Source organism: Bufo bufo, chromosome 2 (assembly GCF_905171765.1).
Source record: "Bufo bufo chromosome 2, aBufBuf1.1, whole genome shotgun sequence".
Classification (NCBI taxonomy): domain Eukaryota; kingdom Metazoa; phylum Chordata; class Amphibia; order Anura; family Bufonidae; genus Bufo; species Bufo bufo.
The window spans coordinates 1,032,893-1,056,596 of NC_053390.1; the positions used below are offsets into that span (position 1 = coordinate 1,032,893).

At 49.4% G+C, this 23,704-nt stretch overlaps 1 protein-coding gene across 1 annotated transcript in view; it reads right to left on the reverse strand.

Annotated features, from left to right (window-relative positions):
- Positions 1 to 23,704, reverse strand: part of NPR2 (natriuretic peptide receptor 2) — a 239,603-nt gene that overhangs the window by 30,598 nt on the left and 185,301 nt on the right. Inside the window, exons 7-8 of the mRNA XM_040420641.1 lie at positions 21,014 to 21,085; positions 13,873 to 14,032 (exon numbers count right to left, since the gene is read on the reverse strand). Of these exons, the coding sequence (XP_040276575.1) occupies positions 13,873 to 14,032; positions 21,014 to 21,085 (232 nt within the window). The remainder of the gene's footprint in view (positions 1 to 13,872; positions 14,033 to 21,013; positions 21,086 to 23,704) is intronic.

Sequence of the window (23,704 nt, forward strand, 5' to 3'; positions counted from 1 at the left end):
TCTCCGCCTTATCATCATCTCTGCTACATTATTACCAAGTCTCCTCCTTCTCATCATCTCTGCTACATTGTTTAGGACATCCTGGTCTCCTACTCATGAGTACCCTGTGATGCCGATAGATTACACTGACTGATCAGCCATACCATAAACACATTGAAAAGGTGAAGATAATAGTTCCTGGCGACAAACACACTTGTCGGGGGGGAGGGGGGGTATATACAGCTGTGAATAACATTGACCGTCTGGGGACAATGACATCTGTCACAGTGGGAGGGGATGCGTCTGGGCGGCCTGGTCTTATGAATCACATTACATCATGTGAACAGCCTGGTGTGTGTGCATCACTTACCTGAGGAAGAGATGGCACCAGGTGCACTATGGGAAGAAGACACCTGGTCTGAGGAATCACATTACATCATGTGGACGGACGGCCGGGTGTGTGTGTGTCACTTACCTGGAGAACAGATGGCACTAGGTGCACTATGGGAAGAAGGCGGCCTGGTCTGAGGAATCACATTACATCATGTGAACAGCCTGGTGTGTGTGTGTCACTTACCTGGAGAACAGATGGCACTAGGTGCACTATGGGAAGAAGACGGCCTGGTCTGAGGAATCAAATTATATCATGTGGACGGCCGGGTGTGTGCGCATCACTTACCTGGAGAACAGATGGCACCAGGTGCACTCTGGAAAGAAGGCGGCATGGTCTGAGGAATCACATTACATCATGTGGATGATCGGGTGTGTGCGCATCACTTACCTGGAGAACAGATGGCACCAGGTGCACTATGGGAAGAAGGCGGCCTGAGGAATCGCATTACATCGTGTGCACCTATAACATCAGACCAGGCAGCTTTCTTCCCATAGTGCACCTGGTGCCATCTCTTCCTCATTTAAGTGACACACACATCCGGCTGTCCACATGATGTAATGTGATTCCTCAGACCAGGCCGCCTTCTTCCCATAGTGCACCTGGTGCCATCTCTTCCCCAGGTAAGTGACACACACACACCCGGCCGTCCACATGATGTAATGTGATTCCTAAGACCAGGCCGCCTTCTTCCCATAGTGCACCTGGTGCCATCTCTTCCCCAGGTAAGTGACACACACACACCCGGCTGTCCACATGATGTAATGTGATTCCTCAGACCAGGCCGCCTTCTTCCCATAGTGCACCTGGTGCCATCTCTTCCCCAGGTAAGTGACACACACACACCCGGCCGTCCACATGATGTAATGTGATTCCTCAGACCAGGCCGCCTTCTTTCCATAGTGCACCTGGTGCCATCTCATCCTCAGGTAAGTGACACACACACCCGGCCGTCCACATGATGTAATGTGATTCCTCAGACCAGGCCACCATCTTTCCATAGTCCACCTGGTACCATCTCTTCCTCAGGTAAGTGACACACACACCCGGCCGTCCACATGATGTAATGTGATCTCTCAGACCAGGCCACCATCTTCCCATAGTGCACCTGGTGCCATGTGTTCCCCAGGTAAGTGACACACACACACGGCTGTCCACATGATGTAATGTGATTCCTCAGACCAGGTCGCCTTCTTCCCATAGTGCACCTGGTGCCATCTCTTCCCCAGGTAAGTGACACACACACACGGCTGTCCACATGATGTAATGTGATTCCTCAGACCAGGTCGCCTTCTTCCCATAGTGCACCTGGTGCCATCTCTTCCCCAGGTAAGTGACACACACACACGGCTGTCCACATGATGTAATGTGATTCCTCAGACCAGGTCGCCTTCTTCCCATAGTGCACCTGGTGCCATCTCTTCCTCGGGTAAGTGATGCACACACACCCGGCCATCCACATGATGTAATGTGATTCCTCAGACCAGGCCACCATCTTCCCATAGTGCACCTGGTGCCATCTCTTCCTCGGGTAAGTGATGCACACACACACCCGGCCGTCCACAAGATGTAATGTGATTCCTCAGACCAGGCCGCCTTCTTCCCATAGTGCACCTGGTGCCATCTCTTCCCCAGGTAAGTGACACACACACGGCCGTCCACATGATGTAATGTGATTCCTCAGACCAGGTCGCCTTCTTCCCATAGTGCACCTGGTGCCATCTCTTCCTCAGGTAAGTGACACACACACACCCGGCCATCCACATGATATAATGTGATTCCTCAGACCAGGTCGCCTTCTTCCCATAGTGCACCTGGTGCCATCTCTTCCTCAGGTAAGTGATGCTCACACACCCGGCCGTCCACATGATGTAATGTGATTCCTCAGACCAGGCCGCCTTCTTCGCATAGTGCACCTGGTGCCATCTCTTCCCCAGGTAAGTGACACACACACACCCGGCCGTCCACATGATGTAATGTGATTCCTCAGACCAGGCCGCCTTCTTCGCATAGTGCACCTGGTGCCATCTCTTCCCCAGGTAAGTGACACACACACACCCGGCCGTCCACATGATGTAATGTGATCTCTCAGACCAGGCCACCATCTTCCCATAGTGCACCTGGTGCCATGTGTTCCCCAGGTAAGTGACACACACACACCTGGCCGTCCACATGATGTAATGTGATTCCTCAGACCAGGCCACCATCTTCCCATAGTGCACCTGGTGCCATGTGTTCCCCAGGTAAGTGACACACACACACGGCTGTCCAAATGATGTAATGTGATTCCTCAGACCAGGTCGCCTTCTTCCCATAGTGCACCTGGTGCCATCTCTTCCCCAGGTAAGTGACACAAACACCCGGCCGTCCACATGATGTAATGTGATTCCTCAGACCAGGCCGCCTTCTTCCCATAGTGCACCTGGTGCCATCTCTTCCCCAGGTAAGTGACACACACACACCCCCGGCCGTCCACATGATGTAATGTGATTCCTCAGACCAGGCCGCCTTCTTCGCATAGTGCACCTGGTGCCATCTCTTCCCCAGGTAAGTGACACACACACACCCGGCTGTCCACATGATGTAATGTGATTCCTCAGACCAGGTCGCCTTCTTCCCATAGTGCACCTGGTGCCATCTCTTCCCCATGTAAGTGACACACACACCCGGCTGTCCACATGATGTAATGTGATTCCTCAGACCAGGCCGCCTTCTTCCCATAGTGCACCTGGTGCCATCTCTTCCCCAGGTCAGTGACACACACACACCCGGCCGTCCACATGATGTAATGTGATTCCTCAGACCAGGTCGCCTTCTTCCCATAGTGCACCTGGTGCCATCTCTTCCTCAGGTAAGTGACACACCCGGCCATCCACATGATGTAATGTGATTCCTCAGACCAGGTCGCCTTCTTTCCATAGTGCACCTGGTGCCATCTCTTCCCCAGGTAAGTGACACACACACACACCAGGCCGTCCACATGATGTAATGTGATTCCTCAGACCAGGTCGCCTTCTTCCCATAGTGCACCTGGTGCCATCTCTTCCTCAGGTAAGTGACACACCCGGCCATCCACATGATGTAATGTGATTCCTCAGACCAGGTCGCCTTCTTTCCATAGTGCACCTGGTGCCATCTCTTCCCCAGGTAAGTGATGCACACACACCCCCGGCCATCCACATGATGTAATGTGATTCCTCAGACCAGGTCGCCTTCTTCCCATAGTACACCTGGTGCCATCTCTTCCTCAGGTAAGTGATGCACACACACACGGCTGTCCACATGATGTAATGTGATTCCTCAGACCAGGTCGCCTTCTTCCCATAGTGCACCTGGTGCCATCTTTTCCTCGGGTAAGTGACACACACACACCCAGCCGTCCACATGATGTAATGTGATTCCTCAGACCAGGCCGCCTTCTTCCCATAGTGCACCTGGTGCCATCTCTTCCCCAGGTAAGTCACACACACACACCCGGCCATCCACATGATGTAATGTGATTCCTCAGACCAGGTCGCCTTCTTCCCATAGTGCACCTGGTGCCATCTCTTCCCCAGGTAAGTGACACACACACACCCGGCCATCCACATGATGTAATGTGATTCCTCAGACCAGGCCGCCTTCTTCCCATAGTGCACCTGGTGCCATCTCTTCCCCAGGTAAGTGACACACACACACCCGGCCATCCACATGATGTAATGTGATTCCTCAGATCAGGTCGCCTTCTTCCCATAGTGAACCTGGTGCCATCTCTTCCTCAGGTAAGTGATGCACACACACACCCGGCCGTCCACATGATGTAATGTGATTCCTCAGACCAGGCCGCCTTCTTCCCATAGTGCACCTGGTGCCATCTCTTCCCCAGGTAAGTGACACACACACACCCGGCCATCCACATGATGTAATGTGATTCCTCAGACCAGGTCGCCTTCTTCCCATAGTGCACCTGGTGCCATCTCTTCCCCATGTAAGTGACACACACACACCCGGCCATCCACATGATGTAATGTGATTCCTCAGACCAGGTCGCCTTCTTCCCATAGTGCACCTGGTGCCATCTCTTCTCCAGGTAAGTGACACACACACACCCGGCCGTCCACATTATGTAATGTGATTCCTCAGACCAGGCCGCCTTCTTCCCATAGTGCACCTGGTGCCATCTCTTCCCCAGGTAAGAGACGCACACACACCAGGCCGTCCACATGATGTAATGTGATTCCTCAGACCAGGCTGTCTTCTCCTTCCCATAGTGCAAACGGTGCCATCTCTTCCTCAGGTAAGTGACACACACACACCCGGCCATCCACATGATGTAATGTGATTCCTCAGACCAGGCCGCCTTCTTCCCATAGTGTACCTGGTGCCATCTCTTCCTCAGGTAAGTGATGCACACACACACGGCCGTCCACATGATGTAATGTGATTCCTCAGACCAGGTCGCCTTCTTCCCATAGTGCACCTGGTGCCATCTCATCCTCAGGTAAGTGACACACACACCCGGCCGTCCACATGATGTAATGTGATTCCTCAGACCAGGCCGCCTTCTTCCCATAGTGCACCTGGTGCCATCTCATCCTCAGGTAAGTGACACACACACCCGGCCGTCCACATGATGTAATGTGATTCCTCAGACCAGGCCACCATCTTTCCATAGTCCACCTGGTACCATCTCTTCCTCAGGTAAGTGACACACACACCCGGCCGTCCACATGATGTAATGTGATCTCTCAGACCAGGCCACCATCTTCCCATAGTGCACCTGGTGCCATGTGTTCCCCAGGTAAGTGACACACACACACACGGCTGTCCACATGATGTAATGTGATTCCTCAGACCAGACCGTCTTCTTCCCATAGTGCACCTGGTGCCATCTCTTCCCCAGGTAAGTGACACACACACACGGCTGTCCACATGATGTAATGTGATTCCTCAGACCAGGTCGCCTTTTCCCATAGTGCACCTGGTGCCATCTCTTCCTCGGGTAAGTGACGCACACACACCTGGCCATCCATATGATGTAATGTGATCCCTCAGACCAGGCCGCCTTCTTCCCATAGTGCACCTGGTGCCATCTCTTCCCCAGGTAAGTGATGCACACACACCCGGCCATCCACATGATGTAATGTGATTCCTCAGACCAGGCCGCCTTCTTCCCATAGTGCACCTGGTGCCATCTCTTCCCCAGGTAAGTCACACACACACACCTGGCCATCCACATGATGTAATGTGATTCCTCAGACCAGGTCGCCTTCTTCCCATAGTGCACCTGGTGCCATCTCTTCCCCAGGTAAGTGACACACACACACCCGGCCATCCACATGATGTAATGTGATTCCTCAGACCAGGCCGCCTTCTTCCCATAGTGCACCTGGTGCCATCTCTTCCCCAGGTAAGTGACACACACACACCCGGCCATCCACATGATGTAATGTGATTCCTCAGATCAGGTTGCCTTCTTCCCATAGTGCACCTGGTGCCATCTCTTCCTCAGGTAAGTGATGCACACACACACCCGGCCGTCCACATGATGTAATTTGATTCCTCAGACCAGGCCGCCTTCTTCCCATAGTGCACCTGGTGCCATCTCTTCCCCAGGTAAGTGACACACACACACGGCTGTCCACATGATGTAATGTGATTCCTCAGACCAGGCCGCCTTCTTCCCATAGTGTACCTGGTGCCATCTCTTCCCCAGGTAAGTGATGCACACACATGGCCGTCCACATGATGTAATGTGATTCCTCAGACCAGGCCGCCTTCTTCCCATAGTGCACCTGGTGCCATCTCTTCCCCATGTAAGTGACACACACACACCCGGCCATCCACATGATGTAATGTGATTCCTCAGACCAGGTCGCCTTCTTCCCATAGTGCACCTGGTGCCATCTCTTCCTCAGGTAAGTGATGCACACACACCCGGCCATTTACATGATGTAATGTGATTCCTCAGACCAGGTCGCCTTCTTCCCATAGTGCACCTGGTGCCATCTCTTCTCCAGGTAAGTGACACACACACACCCGGCCGTCCACATTATGTAATGTGATTCCTCAGACCAGGTCGCCTTCTTCCCATAGTGCACCTGGTGCCATCTCTTCCCCAGGTAAGTGACGCACACACACCAGGCCGTCCACATGATGTAATGTGATTCCTCAGACCAGGCTGTCTTCTTCCCATAGTGCAAACGGTGCCATCTCTTCCTCAGGTAAGTGACACACACACACCCGGCCATCCACATGATGTAATGTGATTCCTCAGACCAGGCCGCCTTCTTCCCATAGTGTACCTGGTGCCATCTCTTCCTCAGGTAAGTGATGCACACACACACGGCCGTCCACATGATGTAATGTGATTCCTCAGACCAGGTCGCCTTCTTCCCATAGTGCACCTGGTGCCATCTCTTCCTCAGGTAAGTGATGCACACACACACGGCCGTCCACATGATGTAATGTGATTCCTCAGACCAGGTCGCCTTCTTCCCATAGTGTACCTGGTGCCATCTCTTCTCCAGGTAAGTCACACACACACCCGGCCATCCACATGATGTAATGTGATTCCTCAGACCAGGTCGCCTTCTGTCCATAGTGCACCTGGTGCCATCTCTTCCTCAGGTAAGTGATGCACACACACACCTGGCCATCCACATGATGTAATGTTATTCCTCAGACCAGGCCGCCTTCTTCCCATAGTGCACCTGGTGCCATCTCTTCTCCAGGTAAGTGACACACACACACCCGGCCGTCCACATTATGTAATGTGATTCCTCAGACCAGGTCGCCTTCTTCCCATAGTGCACCTGGTGCCATCTCTTCCCCAGGTAAGTGACGCACACACACCAGGCCGTCCACATGATGTAATGTGATTCCTCAGACCAGGCTGTCTTCTTCCCATAGTGCAAACGGTGCCATCTCTTCCTCAGGTAAGTGACACACACACACCCGGCCATCCACATGATGTAATGTGATTCCTCAGACCAGGTCGCCTTCTTCCCATAGTGCACCTGGTGCCATCTCTTCCTCAGGTAAGTGATGCACACACACACGGCCGTCCACATGATGTAATGTGATTCCTCAGACCAGGTCGCCTTCTTCCCATAGTGCACCTGGTGCCATCTCTTCCTCAGGTAAGTGATGCACACACACACGGCCGTCCACATGATGTAATGTGATTCCTCAGACCAGGTCGCCTTCTTCCCATAGTGTACCTGGTGCCATCTCTTCTCCAGGTAAGTCACACACACACCCGGCCATCCACATGATGTAATGTGATTCCTCAGACCAGGTCGCCTTCTGTCCATAGTGCACCTGGTGCCATCTCTTCCTCAGGTAAGTGATGCACACACACACCTGGCCATCCACATGATGTAATGTTATTCCTCAGACCAGGCCGCCTTCTTCCCATAGTGCACCTGGTGCCATCTCTTCTCCAGGTAAGTGACACACACACACCCGGCCGTCCACATTATGTAATGTGATTCCTCAGACCAGGTCGCCTTCTTCCCATAGTGCACCTGGTGCCATCTCTTCCCCAGGTAAGTGACGCACACACACCAGGCCGTCCACATGATGTAATGTGATTCCTCAGACCAGGCTGTCTTCTTCCCATAGTGCAAACGGTGCCATCTCTTCCTCAGGTAAGTGACACACACACACCCGGCCATCCACATGATGTAATGTGATTCCTCAGACCAGGCCGCCTTCTTCCCATAGTGTACCTGGTGCCATCTCTTCCTCAGGTAAGTGATGCACACACACACGGCCGTCCACATGATGTAATGTGATTCCTCAGACCAGGTCGCCTTCTTCCCATAGTGCACCTGGTGCCATCTCTTCCTCAGGTAAGTGATGCACACACACACGGCCGTCCACATGATGTAATGTGATTCCTCAGACCAGGTCGCCTTCTTCCCATAGTGTACCTGGTGCCATCTCTTCTCCAGGTAAGTCACACACACACCCGGCCATCCACATGATGTAATGTGATTCCTCAGACCAGGTCGCCTTCTGTCCATAGTGCACCTGGTGCCATCTCTTCCTCAGGTAAGTGATGCACACACACACCTGGCCATCCACATGATGTAATGTGATTCCTCAGACCAGGTCGCCTTCTTCCCATAGTGCACCTGGTGCCATCTTTTCCTCAGGTAAGTGATGCACACACACACGGCCATCCACATGATGTAATGTGATTCCTCAGACCAGGTCGCCTTCTTCCCATAGTGCACCTGGTGCCATCTCTTCTCCAGGTAAGTCACACACACACCCGGCCATCCACATGATGTAATGTGATTCCTCAGTCCAGGCCGCCCTCTTCCCCAGGTAAGTGACGCACACACACCCGGCCATCCACATGATGTAATGTGATTCCTCAGACCAGGTCGCCTTCTGTCCATAGTGCACCTGGTGCCATCTCTTCCTCAGGTAAGTGATGCACACACACATGGCCGTCCACATGATGTAATGTGATTCCTCAGACCAGGTCGCCTTCTTCCCATAGTGCACCTGGTGCCATCGATTCCGCAGGTAAGTGATGCACACACACACCTGGCCATCCACATGATGTAATGTGATTCCTCAGACCAGGCCGCCTTCTTCCCATAGTGTACCTGGTGCCATCTCTTCCTCAGGTAAGTGATGCACACACACATGGCCGTCCACATGATGTAATGTGATTCCTCAGACCAGGCCGCCTTCTTCCCATAGTGCACCTGGTGCCTTCTCTTCCTCAGGTAAGTGATGCACACACACATGGCCGTCCACATGATGTAATGTGATTCCTCAGACCAGGCCGCCTTCTTCCCATAGTGCACCTGGTGCCATCTCTTCCTCAGGTAAGTGATGCACACACACACCTGGCCATCCACATGATGTAATGTGATTCCTCAGACCAGGTCGCCTTCTTCCCATAGTGCACCTGGTGCCATCTCTTCCTCAGGTAAGTGATGCACACACACACGGCCGTCCACATGATGTAATGTGATTCCTCAGACCAGGTCGCCTTCTTCCCATAGTGTACCTGGTGCCATCTCTTCTCCAGGTAAGTCACACACACACCCGGCCATCCACATGATGTAATGTGATTCCTCAGACCAAGTCGCCTTCTGTCCATAGTGCACCTGGTGCCATCTCTTCCTCAGGTAAGTGACACACACACCTGGCCGTCCACATGATGTAATGTGATTCCTCAGACCAGGTCGCCTTCTTCCCATAGTGCACCTGGTGCCATCTCTTCCTCAGGTAAGTGACACACACACCTGGCCATCCACATGATGTAATGTGATTCCTCAGACCAGGCCGCCTTCTTCCCATAGTGTACCTGGTGCCATCTCTTCCTCAGGTAAGTGATGCACACACACATGGCCGTCCACATGATGTAATGTGATTCCTCAGACCAGGTCGCCTTCTTCCCATAGTGCACCTGGTGCCATCTCTTCCTCAGGTAAGTGATGCACACACACCCGGCCGTCCACATGATATAACATGAGTCATCAAGCTTCCATGGAGTTCACCCGTCTGTAGGGTGCGAACATATGTGGTTGTCTCTGATAGCTTGACTGTAGATAATGGCGTTTTCTATGTGTTTGGGGTGGAAACTGTCCCATCTGGGGTATGTTTTGCCGGCAGCTGGTTTCTGGTAAGGTGTTGTTGTTTTTTTTGTTCTATATCTCCAAAAAGTTTATTTCAGTAAAGGAGTAGCTGAGTTTTCAATTGTGGAATGACCCTGAAGCGTTTTTGGAATGTTTTTAGTTTTAATTCAGGACCAGACCAGGTGATTATGATGTCATCAATATAACGATGATAGGTCAAAGGCTAGAATGGGCAGGAGGACAGGAAGTCACTTTCAAGCTTGGCTATGAACAGTTTTTGCAAAACAAAAGGAAATCATCCATAAACCAGTAAACAAATGAGGTGCTAGGTCTACAGTGATGGCTAACCTCGGGCACTCCAGCGATGGTGAAACTACAACTCCCAGCATGCTCTATTCATTTCTACTGAGTTCTGAGAACAGCCAAGCAAGTGTGCATCTTGGGAGTTGTAGTTTTACCACAGCTGGTAGTGCCGGAGGTTAGCCATCACAGTGCCAGGAGAAGCAAACAGGCAACTGCTACCATACAAATCTGAAACCAGACCCAACAAAGGAGTACCCTCAAGAACTTGAATATATTGCTACTGGCCTACCTACAATACCAGAAACCCCAAGAACAGGGGCATTTTACATGCTTCCCAAGATAAACAAACCTGGAAATCCAGGAACCAACTGACCTACTAAATAAACTCTCTGCAATAGGTCCTCTACCAGAGGGAACTAATTGGCTATGGATTAGAAGCTGAAAGTTTTTTATGAAAATAAAGTAATTGGCACTGAATCTGTGGCTGTCACGGTAAACCCCCTACCGTACAATGTCAAGTATAATGGGGAAGCAGCTAGGCCAGGACGCTGAAACACACTTACCTGCCGCAGCCACCACAACTGGAACCCGTGCAAAAGTACAGGTGCCCACACACCAAATAGGACACCGTACAAACAACACCACACACAGGTATCCAGCACACCAGATTCTGCCTAGGCCCGAAACAGCAAGGTGCACTGCAGCCCCAGGCAGCACTGCATACAGACTTATGGTTCACCCCTCCGGGAAACCAGCCCCCTCACGGAGGTACAACACACACACAGGGAAAACGTCTTGCACACATGCAAGGACAAACACCAACAACAGCCCAGACATGTAACAACAAACAAGCCGAGATACTGCCACCACATGCCTTAGCAACATGTTGCCACTGGCAACCGCAAGCATGGCACAAGTGTCACGGCGCACACAGCAAAGGCCGTGACAGTGGCGGAACTTACAAAATTCCTCCTCACCCATAATCACTTTATTTGGTGAAAGCTTATATCTACAGAAGACCGGCTCAGCATTCCATGAAGGCTTCAGTCAGTTTCATTCCACCATTAATTTAACACCAAGATACAGAACAATAAAATAGAAACAATGATTTACCAGAACCCAACTGGCGTCATACCATACCTCAGGTGGGACAGTTTCCACTCTCCCTGTGTGAATTAAGACTGGTGCTTGATGAACTTCTCTTCAGCACTGCAAGAGTTATTGCTTCTGATTCCATTTCTGATCAGGCTCCCCGTTTAGCTGGGCTCCTTGTCCCCTGGCTTTGCCTGAGCTTTGAGGTTCTCTAGTCTCTTGTAATGAGTGAAGGTGTCATCTCCTGTCTGACTACCTGTGTACCGTATCTTGCCTGACAGTCAATTCTGCTCCTTGCCGCCTGCACAGAACTTGGAATTGCTATCTGGATTACGCAGGTACCTGCCCTGAACTTGGAATTGTCAGCTGGTATACGCACAGTCACCTTGGACTGTATTCAGATTACATCTTTTGTCTGATTCCTGGTCCTTTGCATTGGTGTCTCTGACCCCCATGGGTCAGCAGCCAACTCCACCAGGATGACCAGGAGGTAGCGGCCTGGTTGGTTCCCTGCAGCAGAGTCCAGATTCTTGTACAGGGGTTAAAGGGTTAAAACCAGGTGGGAACTGCCAGGACAACGCCCGTAGGTTTAGCCCAAAGTCAAACTGGTAAGTTGGCACAGTGGGTCCACACCTACTGCCCATTACAGGGAAGAAGAAACGCTGGCAGAGGCAGTGTGATGCTCTGGGCAATGGAGAAAGTAGAAGAGATTACCCACATCGAGGGAATTATACTAATTATGAGAGAAAACAGCTTGAACCGATTGCAAAATGAACATGCAAATAGGACTAAGGAAAAGGCCCAAAATAAAGAGAACGCAGAGGGAGGAAATAATGGGAACCCAAGAAAAGATAGACAAATGTAGTACATAATAAAGATCCATATGGATTAAAATGTATGGGAGTGGAACGAGTGCAGAACAAATGGCGGGGAGAAGATCCGTAGCCAAGATCAATCGTCGGGAGGTAGGATGGATCTTTAAATTGGGCACCCGGCAGCCCTCATGTCGAAATGTGGATTCTGAAACCTTGCCTGGTATAACGAGGAGTGTTGCCGATCATGTGGGCAATGAATCTGAATGTGTATTAGGAGTCAGTCTACAAATCGACGGTCGCAGAGCGCGCGCCGGTTGGTTGATTCTAACGTGATCGGGGGGAGGTGTAAAGAAAGGGATATGAATGGGAATGTAGGTTTTAGTTGGCCCAATTGTGCCATGTGATCATGAAGCGTAAGAGCGCTTTGTGAGAGAAACCATGGAGATGGATAGTTTTAGCGGAGAGATGCAAAGTATTATTGGAAGGTCTACGTTCTATTATTAAGCCTGTATTGTAATGGTGTGCAAGAGTTTATGTAAATGATGGGAGGAATAATATCATCCTATAAAGGCGGGACATGCACCCCTGACGAAGCAGGTTGAAGTGGAGCAGTAAAACAGTTATGGGGGCATTAAAAACGTCTACTCTGCTGGAGTGGTGGAAGGAGCACCTATCGAAGAGTGAAATGAAGCACCAGGCCCGGAACCTGCGGCGCTGCTGGAGTGGTGGAAGGAGCACCTATCGAAGAGTGAAATGAAGCACCAGGCCCGGAACCTGCGGCGCTGCTGGAGTGGTGGAAGGAGCACCTATCGAAGAGTGAAATGAAGCACCAGGCCCGGAACCTGCGGCGCTGCTGGAGTGGTGGAAGGAGCACCTATCGAAGAGTGAAATGAAGCACCAGGCCCGGAACCTGCGGCGCTGCTGGAGTGGTGGAAGGAGCACCTATCGAAGAGTGAAATGAAGCACCAGGCCCGGAACCTGCGGCGCTCACAATCTATTAGAGAAGAAGAAACGCTGGCAGAGGCGATGCTCTCTAGAAACCATGGCTCCTGTCATCAAATGGATGTGACATGTCACCTACCTATAAACTGTACAGGTAAGTACCGCCTTCATGTCAATGGTGCCCACTATGGCAAGATAATGCCAAGCCACACAGCAAAAGCTTCCAGGAATGAAGAACGTGACAAAGAGACTCGAGTCCAGGTTCTTGGATCTCATTTGTGGGATCCATGGAGGCCGCACAGAGCAATTAACGTATCGGATACTGCAGGACACCTCCGAGGGCTTGAGGAGTCCAGGCCTTCATGGGGTTTGGCAACACCAGCGACATCTACACAATATTAGTGGTTTTAATGTTATGGCTGATCTGCGCAGATGGAGGGACACACAATCTATCCCGAGTGAAGAGACAGAGATGATGTGTAATAGAGATGAACGAACCTGACGAGGTCTGCTTTGTGTCAGATTCCCCAAATTAGAGCCCAATATGAAACGAACCTCAAAACAGTGAGGTGGAATTGCTCGTTCCAGAAGGGCTCCTCTGCTTCTGCTATATTTGCTATCTCTCACTCTCTCTAAGTTGTCCAAAATGAATGACAAAAATTTTGGCTTTTGAGAAATTTGGAATGAATCCTAAACGGGTATAAGCATTTAGTTCACCCTTGGTGCGAGGTTATACTAGAAGACATAAGGGGACATTCACACCCACTGGCATACAAGGCATAGACATCCTCAGCATCACAGGTGGAGCGGAAGCTGGCGAGACCATAGTCCGTGATCTTCAACACGAAGCGGCTGTCCACCACACAGTTAGAGGACTTCAGGTTCCCATGACATGCGATGATGCTGCGGTGAAGGAAGCACATGCCCTGTGAGAGAGAAAACACAAATGGAAGCAAAAACCGGACTCCAGCGCCAACCACCGCTCTCTCCGGTTATGAAATAAGAAATCCCCAAATATTCACTGTATATATACAGTGACGTTCACTTCACCTGACTGACTGTATATATCCCTCCAGACCACCTGACATTCACTGAATATATCCCTCCAAACCACCTGGACATTCACTGTATATATCCCTCCAGACCACATAGACATTCACTGTATATAGCCCTCCAAACCACCTGGACATTCACTGTATATAGCCCTCCAGACCACCTGGTCATTCACTGTATATATCCCTCCAGACCACCTGGACATTCACTGTATATATCCCTCCAAACCACCTGGACATTCACTGTATATATCCCTCCAGACCACCTGGACATTCACTGAATATATCCCTCCAGACCACCTGGACATTCACTGAATATATCCCTCCAGACCACCTGGACATTCACTGTATATAGCCCTCCAAACCACCTGGACATTCACTGTATATAGCCCTCCAGACCACCTGGTCATTCACTGTATATATCCCTCCAGACCACCTGGACATTCACTGTATATATCCCTCCAGACCACCTGGACATTCACTGTATATATCCCTCCAGACCACCTGGACAATCACTGTATATATCCCTCCAGACCACCTGGACATTCACTGTATATATCCCTCCAGACCACCTGGACATTCACTGAATATATCCCTCCAAACCACCTGGACATTCACTGTATATATCCCTCCAGACCACCTGGACATTCACTGTATATATCCCTCCAGACCACATAGACATTCACTGTATATATCCCCTCAGACCACCTGGACAATCACTGTATATATCCCTCCAGACCACCTGGACATTCACTGTATATATCCCTCCAGACTACCTGGACATTCACTGTGTATATCCCTCCAGACCACCTGGACAATCACTGTATATATCCCTCCACATTCACTGTATATATTGCTCCAGACCACCTGGACATTCACTGTGTACATCCGTATGGACCACCTGTACATTCACTGTATATACCCCTCTGGACCACCTAACACTGTTTGTATATAGTCCACCGGACCACCTGACATTCACTGAATATATCCCTCCAAACCACCTGGACATTCACTGTATATATTCCTCCAGACCACCTGGACATTCACTGTATATATTCCTCCAGACCACCTGGACATTCACTGTATAGATCCCTACATACCACCTGGACATTCACTGTATATATCCCTCCAAACCACCTGGACATTCACTGTATAGATCCCTACAGACCACCTGGTCATTCACTGTATATATTCCTCCAGACCACCTGAACATTCACTGTATAGATCCCTACAGACCACCTGGACATTCACTGTATATATTCCTCCAGACCACCTGAACATTCACTGTATAGATCCCTACAGACCACCTGGTCATTCACTGTATATATTCCTCCAGACCACCTGAACATTCACTGTATAGATCCCTACAGACCACCTGGACATTCACTGTATATATTCCTCTAGACCACCTGAACATTCACTGTATAGATCCCTACAGACCACCTGGACATTCACTGTATATATTCCTCCAGACCACCTGAACATTCACTGTATAGATCCCTACAGACCACCTGGTCATTCACTGTGTATATCCGTCTGGACCACCTGGTCATTCGCTGTATATATCCCTCCCCATTCACTTTATATTTCCCTCCAGACCACCTGGACATTCACTGTGTATATCTGTCTGGACCACCTGGACATTCACCGTATATATCCCTCCAGACCACCTAAACATTCACTGTATGTATCCCTCCATATGACCTGGACATTCACTGTCTATATCCCGCCAGACAACCTGGTCATTCACTGTACATATTCCTCCAGACCACCTGGACATTCACTGTATATATCCCTCCAGACCACCTGGACATTCACTGTATATATTTCTACGGAGTACCTGACATTTACTGTATATATCCCTCCAGACCACCTGGACATTCACTGTATATATTTCTCCGGACCACCTGACATTTACTGTATATATCCCTCCAGACCACCTGGACATTGACTGTATATATTCCTCCAGACCACCTGGACATTCACTGTACATATCCCTCCAGACCACCTGGACATTCACTGTATATATCCCTCCAGACCACCCGGACATTCACTGTATATATCCCTCCAGACCACCTGGACAATCACTGTATATATCCCTCCAGACCACCCGGACATTCACTGTATATATCCCTCCAGACCACCTGGACATTCACTGTATATATCCCTCCAGACCACCTGGACAATCACTGTATATATCCCTCCAGACCACCTGGACATTCACTGTATATATCCCTCCAGACCACCTGGACATTCACTGTATATATCCCCTCAGACCACCTGGACAATCACTGTATATATCCCTCCAGACCACATAGACATTCACTGTATATATCCCCTCAGACCACCTGGACAATCACTGTATATATCCCTCCAGACCACCTGGACATTCACTGTATATATCCCTCCAGACCACCTGGATATTCACTGTATATATCCCTCCAGACCACCTGGACATTCACTGTATGTATCCCTCCAGACCACCTGGATATTCACTGTATATATCCCTCCAGACCACCTGGACATTCACTGTATATAGCCCTCCAGACTACCTGGACATTCACTGTATATATCCCCTCAGACCACCTGGATATTCACTGTATATATCCCTCCAGACCACCTGGACATTCACTGTATGTATCCCTCCAGACCACCTGGATATTCACTGTATATATCCCTCCAGACTACCTGGACATTCACTGTGTATATCCCCTCAGACCACCTGGTCATTCACTGTATATATTCCTCTAGACCACCTGAACATTCACTGTATATATCCCTCCAGACCACCTGGTCATTCACTGTATATATCCCTCCAGACCACCTGGACATTCACTGTATATATCCCTCCAGACTACCTGGACATTCACTGTGTATATCCCCTCAGACCACCTGGTCATTCACTGTATATATTCCTCTAGACCACCTGAACATTCACTGTATATATCCCTCCAGACCACCTGGTCATTCACTGTATATATCCCTCCAGACCACCTGGACATTCACTGTATATATCCCTCCAGACTACCTGGACATTCACTGTGTATATCCCTCCAGACCACCTGGACAATCACTGTATATATCCCTCCACATTCACTGTATATATTGCTCCAGACCACCTGGACATTCACTGTGTACATCCGTATGGACCACCTGTACATTCACTGTATATACCCCTCTGGACCACCTAACACTGTTTGTATATAGTCCACCGGACCACCTGACATTCACTGAATATATCCCTCCAAACCACCTGGACATTCACTGTATATATTCCTCCAGACCACCTGGACATTCACTGTATAGATCCCTACAGACTACCTGGACATTCACTGTATAGATCCCTACAGACCACCTGGTCATTCACTGTATATATTCCTCTAGACCACCTGAACATTCATTGTATAGATCCCTACAGACCACCTGGACATTCACTGTATATATCCCTCCAGACTACCTGGACATTCACTGTGTATATCCCCTCAGACCACCTGGTCATTCACTGTATATATTCCTCTAGACCAGCTGAACATTCACTGTATATATCCCTCCAGACCACCTGGTCATTCACTGTATATATCCCTCCAGACCACCTGGACATTCACTGTATATATCCCTCCAGACTACCTGGACATTCACTGTGTATATCCCTCCAGACCACCTGGACAATCACTGTATATATCCCTCCACATTCACTGTATATATTGCTCCAGACCACCTGGACATTCACTGTGTACATCCGTATGGACCACCTGTACATTCACTGTATATACCCCTCTGGACCACCTAACACTGTTTGTATATAGTCCACCGGACCACCTGACATTCACTGAATATATCCCTCCAAACCACCTGGACATTCACTGTATATATTCCTCCAGACCACCTGGACATTCACTGTATATATTCCTCCAGACCACCTGGACATTCACTGTATAGATCCCTACAGACCACCTGGTCATTCACTGTATATATTCCTCTAGACCACCTGAACATTCACTGTATAGATCCCTACAGACCACCTGAACATTCACTGTATATATTCCTCCAGACCACCTGAACATTCACTGTATAGATCCCTACAGACCACCTGGACATTCACTGTGTACATCCGTATGGACCACCTGTACATTCACTGTATATACCCCTCTGGACCACCTAACACTGTTTGTATATAGTCCACCGGACCACCTGACATTCACTGAATATATCCCTCCAAACCACCTGGACATTCACTGTATATATTCCTCCAGACCACCTGGACATTCACTGTATATATTCCTCCAGACCACCTGGACATTCACTGTATAGATCCCTACAGACCACCTGGACATTCACTGTATATATTCCTCCAGACCACCTGAACATTCACTGTATAGATCCCTACAGACCACCTGGTCATTCACTGTATATATTCCTCTAGACCACCTGAACATTCACTGTATAGATCCCTACAGACCACCTGGACATTCACTGTATATATTCCTCCAGACCACCTGAACATTCACTGTATAGATCTCTACAGACCACCTGGTCATTCACTGTGTATATCCGTCTGGACCACCTGGTCATTCGCTGTATATATCCCTCCCCATTCACTTTATATTTCCCTCCAGACCACCTGGACATTCACTGTGTATATCTGTCTGGACCACCTGGACATTCACCGTATATATCCCTCCAGACCACCTGGACAATCACTGTATATATCCCTCCAGACCACCTGGACATTCACTGTATATATCCCTCCAGACCACCTGGACATTCACTGAATATATCCCTCCAAACCACCTGGACATTCACTGTATATATCCCTCCAGACCACCTGGACATTCACTGTATATATCCCTCCAGACCACATAGACATTCACTGTATATATCCCCTCAGACCACCTGGTCATTCACTGTATATATCCCTCCAGACCACCTGGACATTCACTGTATATATCCCTCCAGACTACCTGGACATTCACTGTGTATATCCCTCCAGACCACCTGGACAATCACTGTATATATCCCTCCACATTCACTGTATATATTGCTCCAGACCACCTGGACATTCACTGTGTACATCCGTATGGACCACCTGTACATTCACTGTATATACCCCTCTGGACCACCTAACACTGTTTGTATATAGTCCACCGGACCACCTGACATTCACTGAATATATCCCTCCAAACCACCTGGACATTCACTGTATATATTCCTCCAGACCACCTGGACATTCACTGTATATATTCCTCCAGACCACCTGGACATTCACTGTATAGATCCCTACAGACCACCTGGTCATTCACTGTATATATTCCTCTAGACCACCTGAACATTCACTGTATAGATCCCTACAGACCACCTGGACATTCACTGTATATATTCCTCCAGACCACCTGGACATTCACTGTATAGATCCCTACAGACCACCTGGTCATTCACTGTATATATTCCTCTAGACCACCTGAACATTCACTGTATAGATCCCTACAGACCACCTGGTCATTCACTGTATATATTCCTCTAGACCACCTGAACATTCACTGTATAGATCCCTACAGACCACCTGGACATTCACTGTATATATTCCTCCAGACCACCTGAACATTCACTGTATAGATCCCTACAGACCACCTGGTCATTCACTGTGTATATCCGTCTGGACCACCTGGTCGTTCGCTGTATATATCCCTCCCCATTCACTTTATATTTCCCTCCAGACCACCTGGACATTCACTGTGTATATCTGTCTGGACCACCTGGACATTCACCGTATATATCCCTCCAGACCACCTAAACATTCACTGTATGTATCCCTCCATATGACCTGGACATTCACTGTCTATATCCCGCCAGACAACCTGGTCATTCACTGTACATATTCCTCCAGACCACCTGGACATTCACTGTATATATTCCTCTAGACCACCTGGTCATTCACTGTACATATTCCTCCAGACCACCTAGTCATTCACTGTACATATTCCTCCAGACCACCTGGACATTCACTGTATATATCCCTCCAGACCACCTGGACATTCACTGTATATATTTCTACGGACTACCTGACATTTACTGTATATATCCCTCCAGACCACCTGGACATTCACTGTATATATTTCTCCGGACCACCTGACATTTACTGTATATATCCCTCCAGACCACCTGGACATTGACTGTATATATTCCTCCAGACCACCTGGACATTCACTGTATATAGCCCTCCAGACCACCTGGACATTCACTGTATATATCCCTCCAGACCACCTGGTCATTCACTGTACATATTCCTCAAGACCACCTGGACATTCACTGTATATATCCCTCCAGACCACCTGGACATTCACTGTATATATTTCTCCGGACTACCTGACATTTACTGTATATATCCCTCCAGACCACCTGGACATTCACTGTATATATCCCTCCAGACCACCTGGTCATTCACTGTACATATTCCTCCAGACCACCTGGACATTCACTGTATTTATTCTTACGAACCACCTGGAAATTCACTGTATATATCCCTCCAGACTACCTGGACATTCACTATCCATATCCCTCTGGACCACCTGGACATTCACTGTATATATCCCTCCAGACCACCTGGTCATTCACTGTACATATTCCTCCAGACCACCTGGACATTCACTGTATTTATTCTTACGAACCACCTGGAAATTCACTGTATATATCCCTCCAGACTACCTGGACATTCACTATCCATATCCCTCTGGACCACCTGGGCATTCACTGTATATGTGTCCCCTGCATGGGTCCTACCTCCTTCAGATGCCACAGAGGTTAAAGATTTAATGTAATAACATTCTTAAGATGTTTTATGAAGAGACCCCAACTCACCTTCACAATGTCATTGATCAGCGAGTTACGGAACATCCAGTCCAGGTTGATGCTATCATTCTCCAAAATATCCTAAGAAGAGAGAGGAAGAAAACGGTTTCTCTGATCCTACTAACTTCACACCCTCTCTAGTCCTATCCTATCCTTCTGTATGGTCCCCGTGTCTTCTTCTCTGTACCTGCCATGTGTCCTCTCTTCTGTATGGTCCCCATGTCTTCTCCTCTGTACCTTCCATATGTCCTCCCTTCTGTATGGTCCCCATGTCTTCTCCTCTGTACCTTCCATATGTCCTCCCTTCTGGATGGGTCACATGACTTCTCCTCTGTACCTTCCATATGTCCTCCCTTCTGTATGGGTCACATGTCTTCTCCTCTGTACCTTCCATATGTCCTCCCTTCTGTATGGGTCACATGTCTTCTCCTCTGTACCTGCCATGTGTCCTCCCTTCTATATGGGTCACATGTCTTCTCCTCTGTACCTTCCATATGTCCTCTCTTCTGTATGGTCCCCATGTCTTCTCCTCTGTACCTGCCATATGTCCTCCCTTCTGTATGGGTCACGTGTCTTCTCCTCTGTACCTTCCATATGTCCTCCCTTCTGTATGGGTCACATGTCTTCTCCTCTGTACCTTCCATATGTCCTCCCTTCTGTATGGGTCACATGTCTTCTCCTCTGTACCTGCCATATGTCCTCCCTTCTGTATGGTCCCCATGTCTTCTCCTCTGTACCTGCCATGTGTCCTCCCTTCTATATGGCTCCTATGTCTTCTCCTCTGTACCTGCCATATGTCCTCCCTTCTGTATGGTCCCCATGTCTTCTCCTCTGTACCTTCCATATGTCCTCCCTTCTGTATGGGTCACATGTCTTCTCCTCTGTACCTGCCATATGTTCTCCCTTCTGTATGGCTCCTATGTCTTCTCCTCTGTACCTGCCATGTGTCCTCCCTTCTGTATGGTCCCCATGTCTTCTCCTCTGTATCTGCCATGTGTCCTCTCTTCTGTATGGTCCCCATGTCTTCTCCTCTGTACCTGCCATATGTCCTCCCTTCTGTATGGGTCACATGTCTTCTCCTCTGTACCTTCAATATGTCCTCCCTTCTGTATGGGTCACATGTATTCTCCTCTGTACCTGCCATATGTCCTCCCTTCTGTATGGTCCCCATGTCTTCTCCTCTGTACCTGCCATGTGTCCTCCCTTCTATATGGCTCCTATGTCTTCTCCTCTGTACCTGCCATATGTCCTCCCTTCTGTATGGTCCCCATGTCTTCTCCTCTGTACCTTCCATATGTCCTCCCTTCTGTATGGCTCCTATGTCTTCTCCTCTGTACCTGCCATGTGTCCTCCCTTCTGTATGGTCCCCATGTCTTCTCCTCTGTACCTGCTATGTGTCCTCCCTTCTGTATGGTCCTCATGTCTTCTCCTCTGTACCTGCCATGTGTCCTCCCTTCTGTATGGTCCCCATGTCTTGTCCTCTGTACCTGCCATGTGTCCTCCCTTCTGTATGGTCCCCATGTCTTCTCCTCTGTACCTGCCATGTGTCCTCCCTTCTGTATGGTCCTCATGTCTTCTCCTCTGTACCTGCCATGTTGTCACAGTCGTTACCTCTGGCTGTGACCTTCTGTCTATGCTCTCGCTGCAGCTCCGTTCCTGTGTGTTATTTGTGGTTCTTTATGGGTTAACTCCCCTGTGTGTCTATTAGGAGTTAATCCTCTCTGTCTGCTCCATGGGTGTGGCCTCTCTGCTGCATCCATGGAACCTGTATAGAAGGCTGAGGTTTCCTCAGCTCTGTGTCAGCTCTCCTGGTGTGTGTTGTCTTGTCCTGCCCTGCTCCTGGTTTGTACTCTCTCCCATGCTGCTGACCCATGGAATCCGTGTCTGTCTGTGCTCTGTGGGTTTCTTACTTGTTCATTCCCGTCCTCTTTCCTGAGTTTTGTTATCTGTTCTACCAGTTATGTTTGAGTCACCTTGTGTTTATTCATATGTCTCTGTTCAGCAAGCCCTTGCTGCAGCGTGCTATGGGCAAGGCCACGCAGTATACCACTGGTGGAGCTAGTCCTTCTCTGCTCATTGCCACTCCTGTTCTCTTGCGTGAACTCCTGCTTGTGTTTTTAGTTGCCTGCTTGTATTTGCCTGTTTGTTATGTTTGCCTATGTACCGTCGGTACCTTCTGATACCTGTTGTCCGTTTGCTCCTGTTGTCACTGTCTAGTTCACGCTCCAGAGTGGACCCTGGCAACTCCCTGCGGCAAAGCCTAACCCTACCATCTGGGGCTCTAGTGAATACCGGGAGTTGCTTAGTCACGCCCCTCTGGAGTATTACTAGACAGTGGCGCAGTGGGGGTTTTTCTCCCACTGTGCGGACGGTACATTGAGCTCTCAATTTCCCTGTGTTTCTCTCCTTGGATTCTGTTTGTGCAATAAACTCTTGTGTGTCTGTACCTGATTTCCATTTGTTTATTGCTTGACGACGCAGAGGTCTCTCCTGGGACCTCCAACTCGTGACACATGTGTCCTCCCTTCTGTATGGTCCCCATGTCTTCTCCTCTGTACCTGCCATGTGTCCTCCCTTCTGTATGGCTCCTATGTCTTCTCCTCTGTACCTGCCATGTTTCCTCCCTTCTGTATGGTCCCCATGTCTTCTCCTCTGTACCGGCCATGTGTCCTCCCTTCTGCATAGTCCCCATGTCTTCAC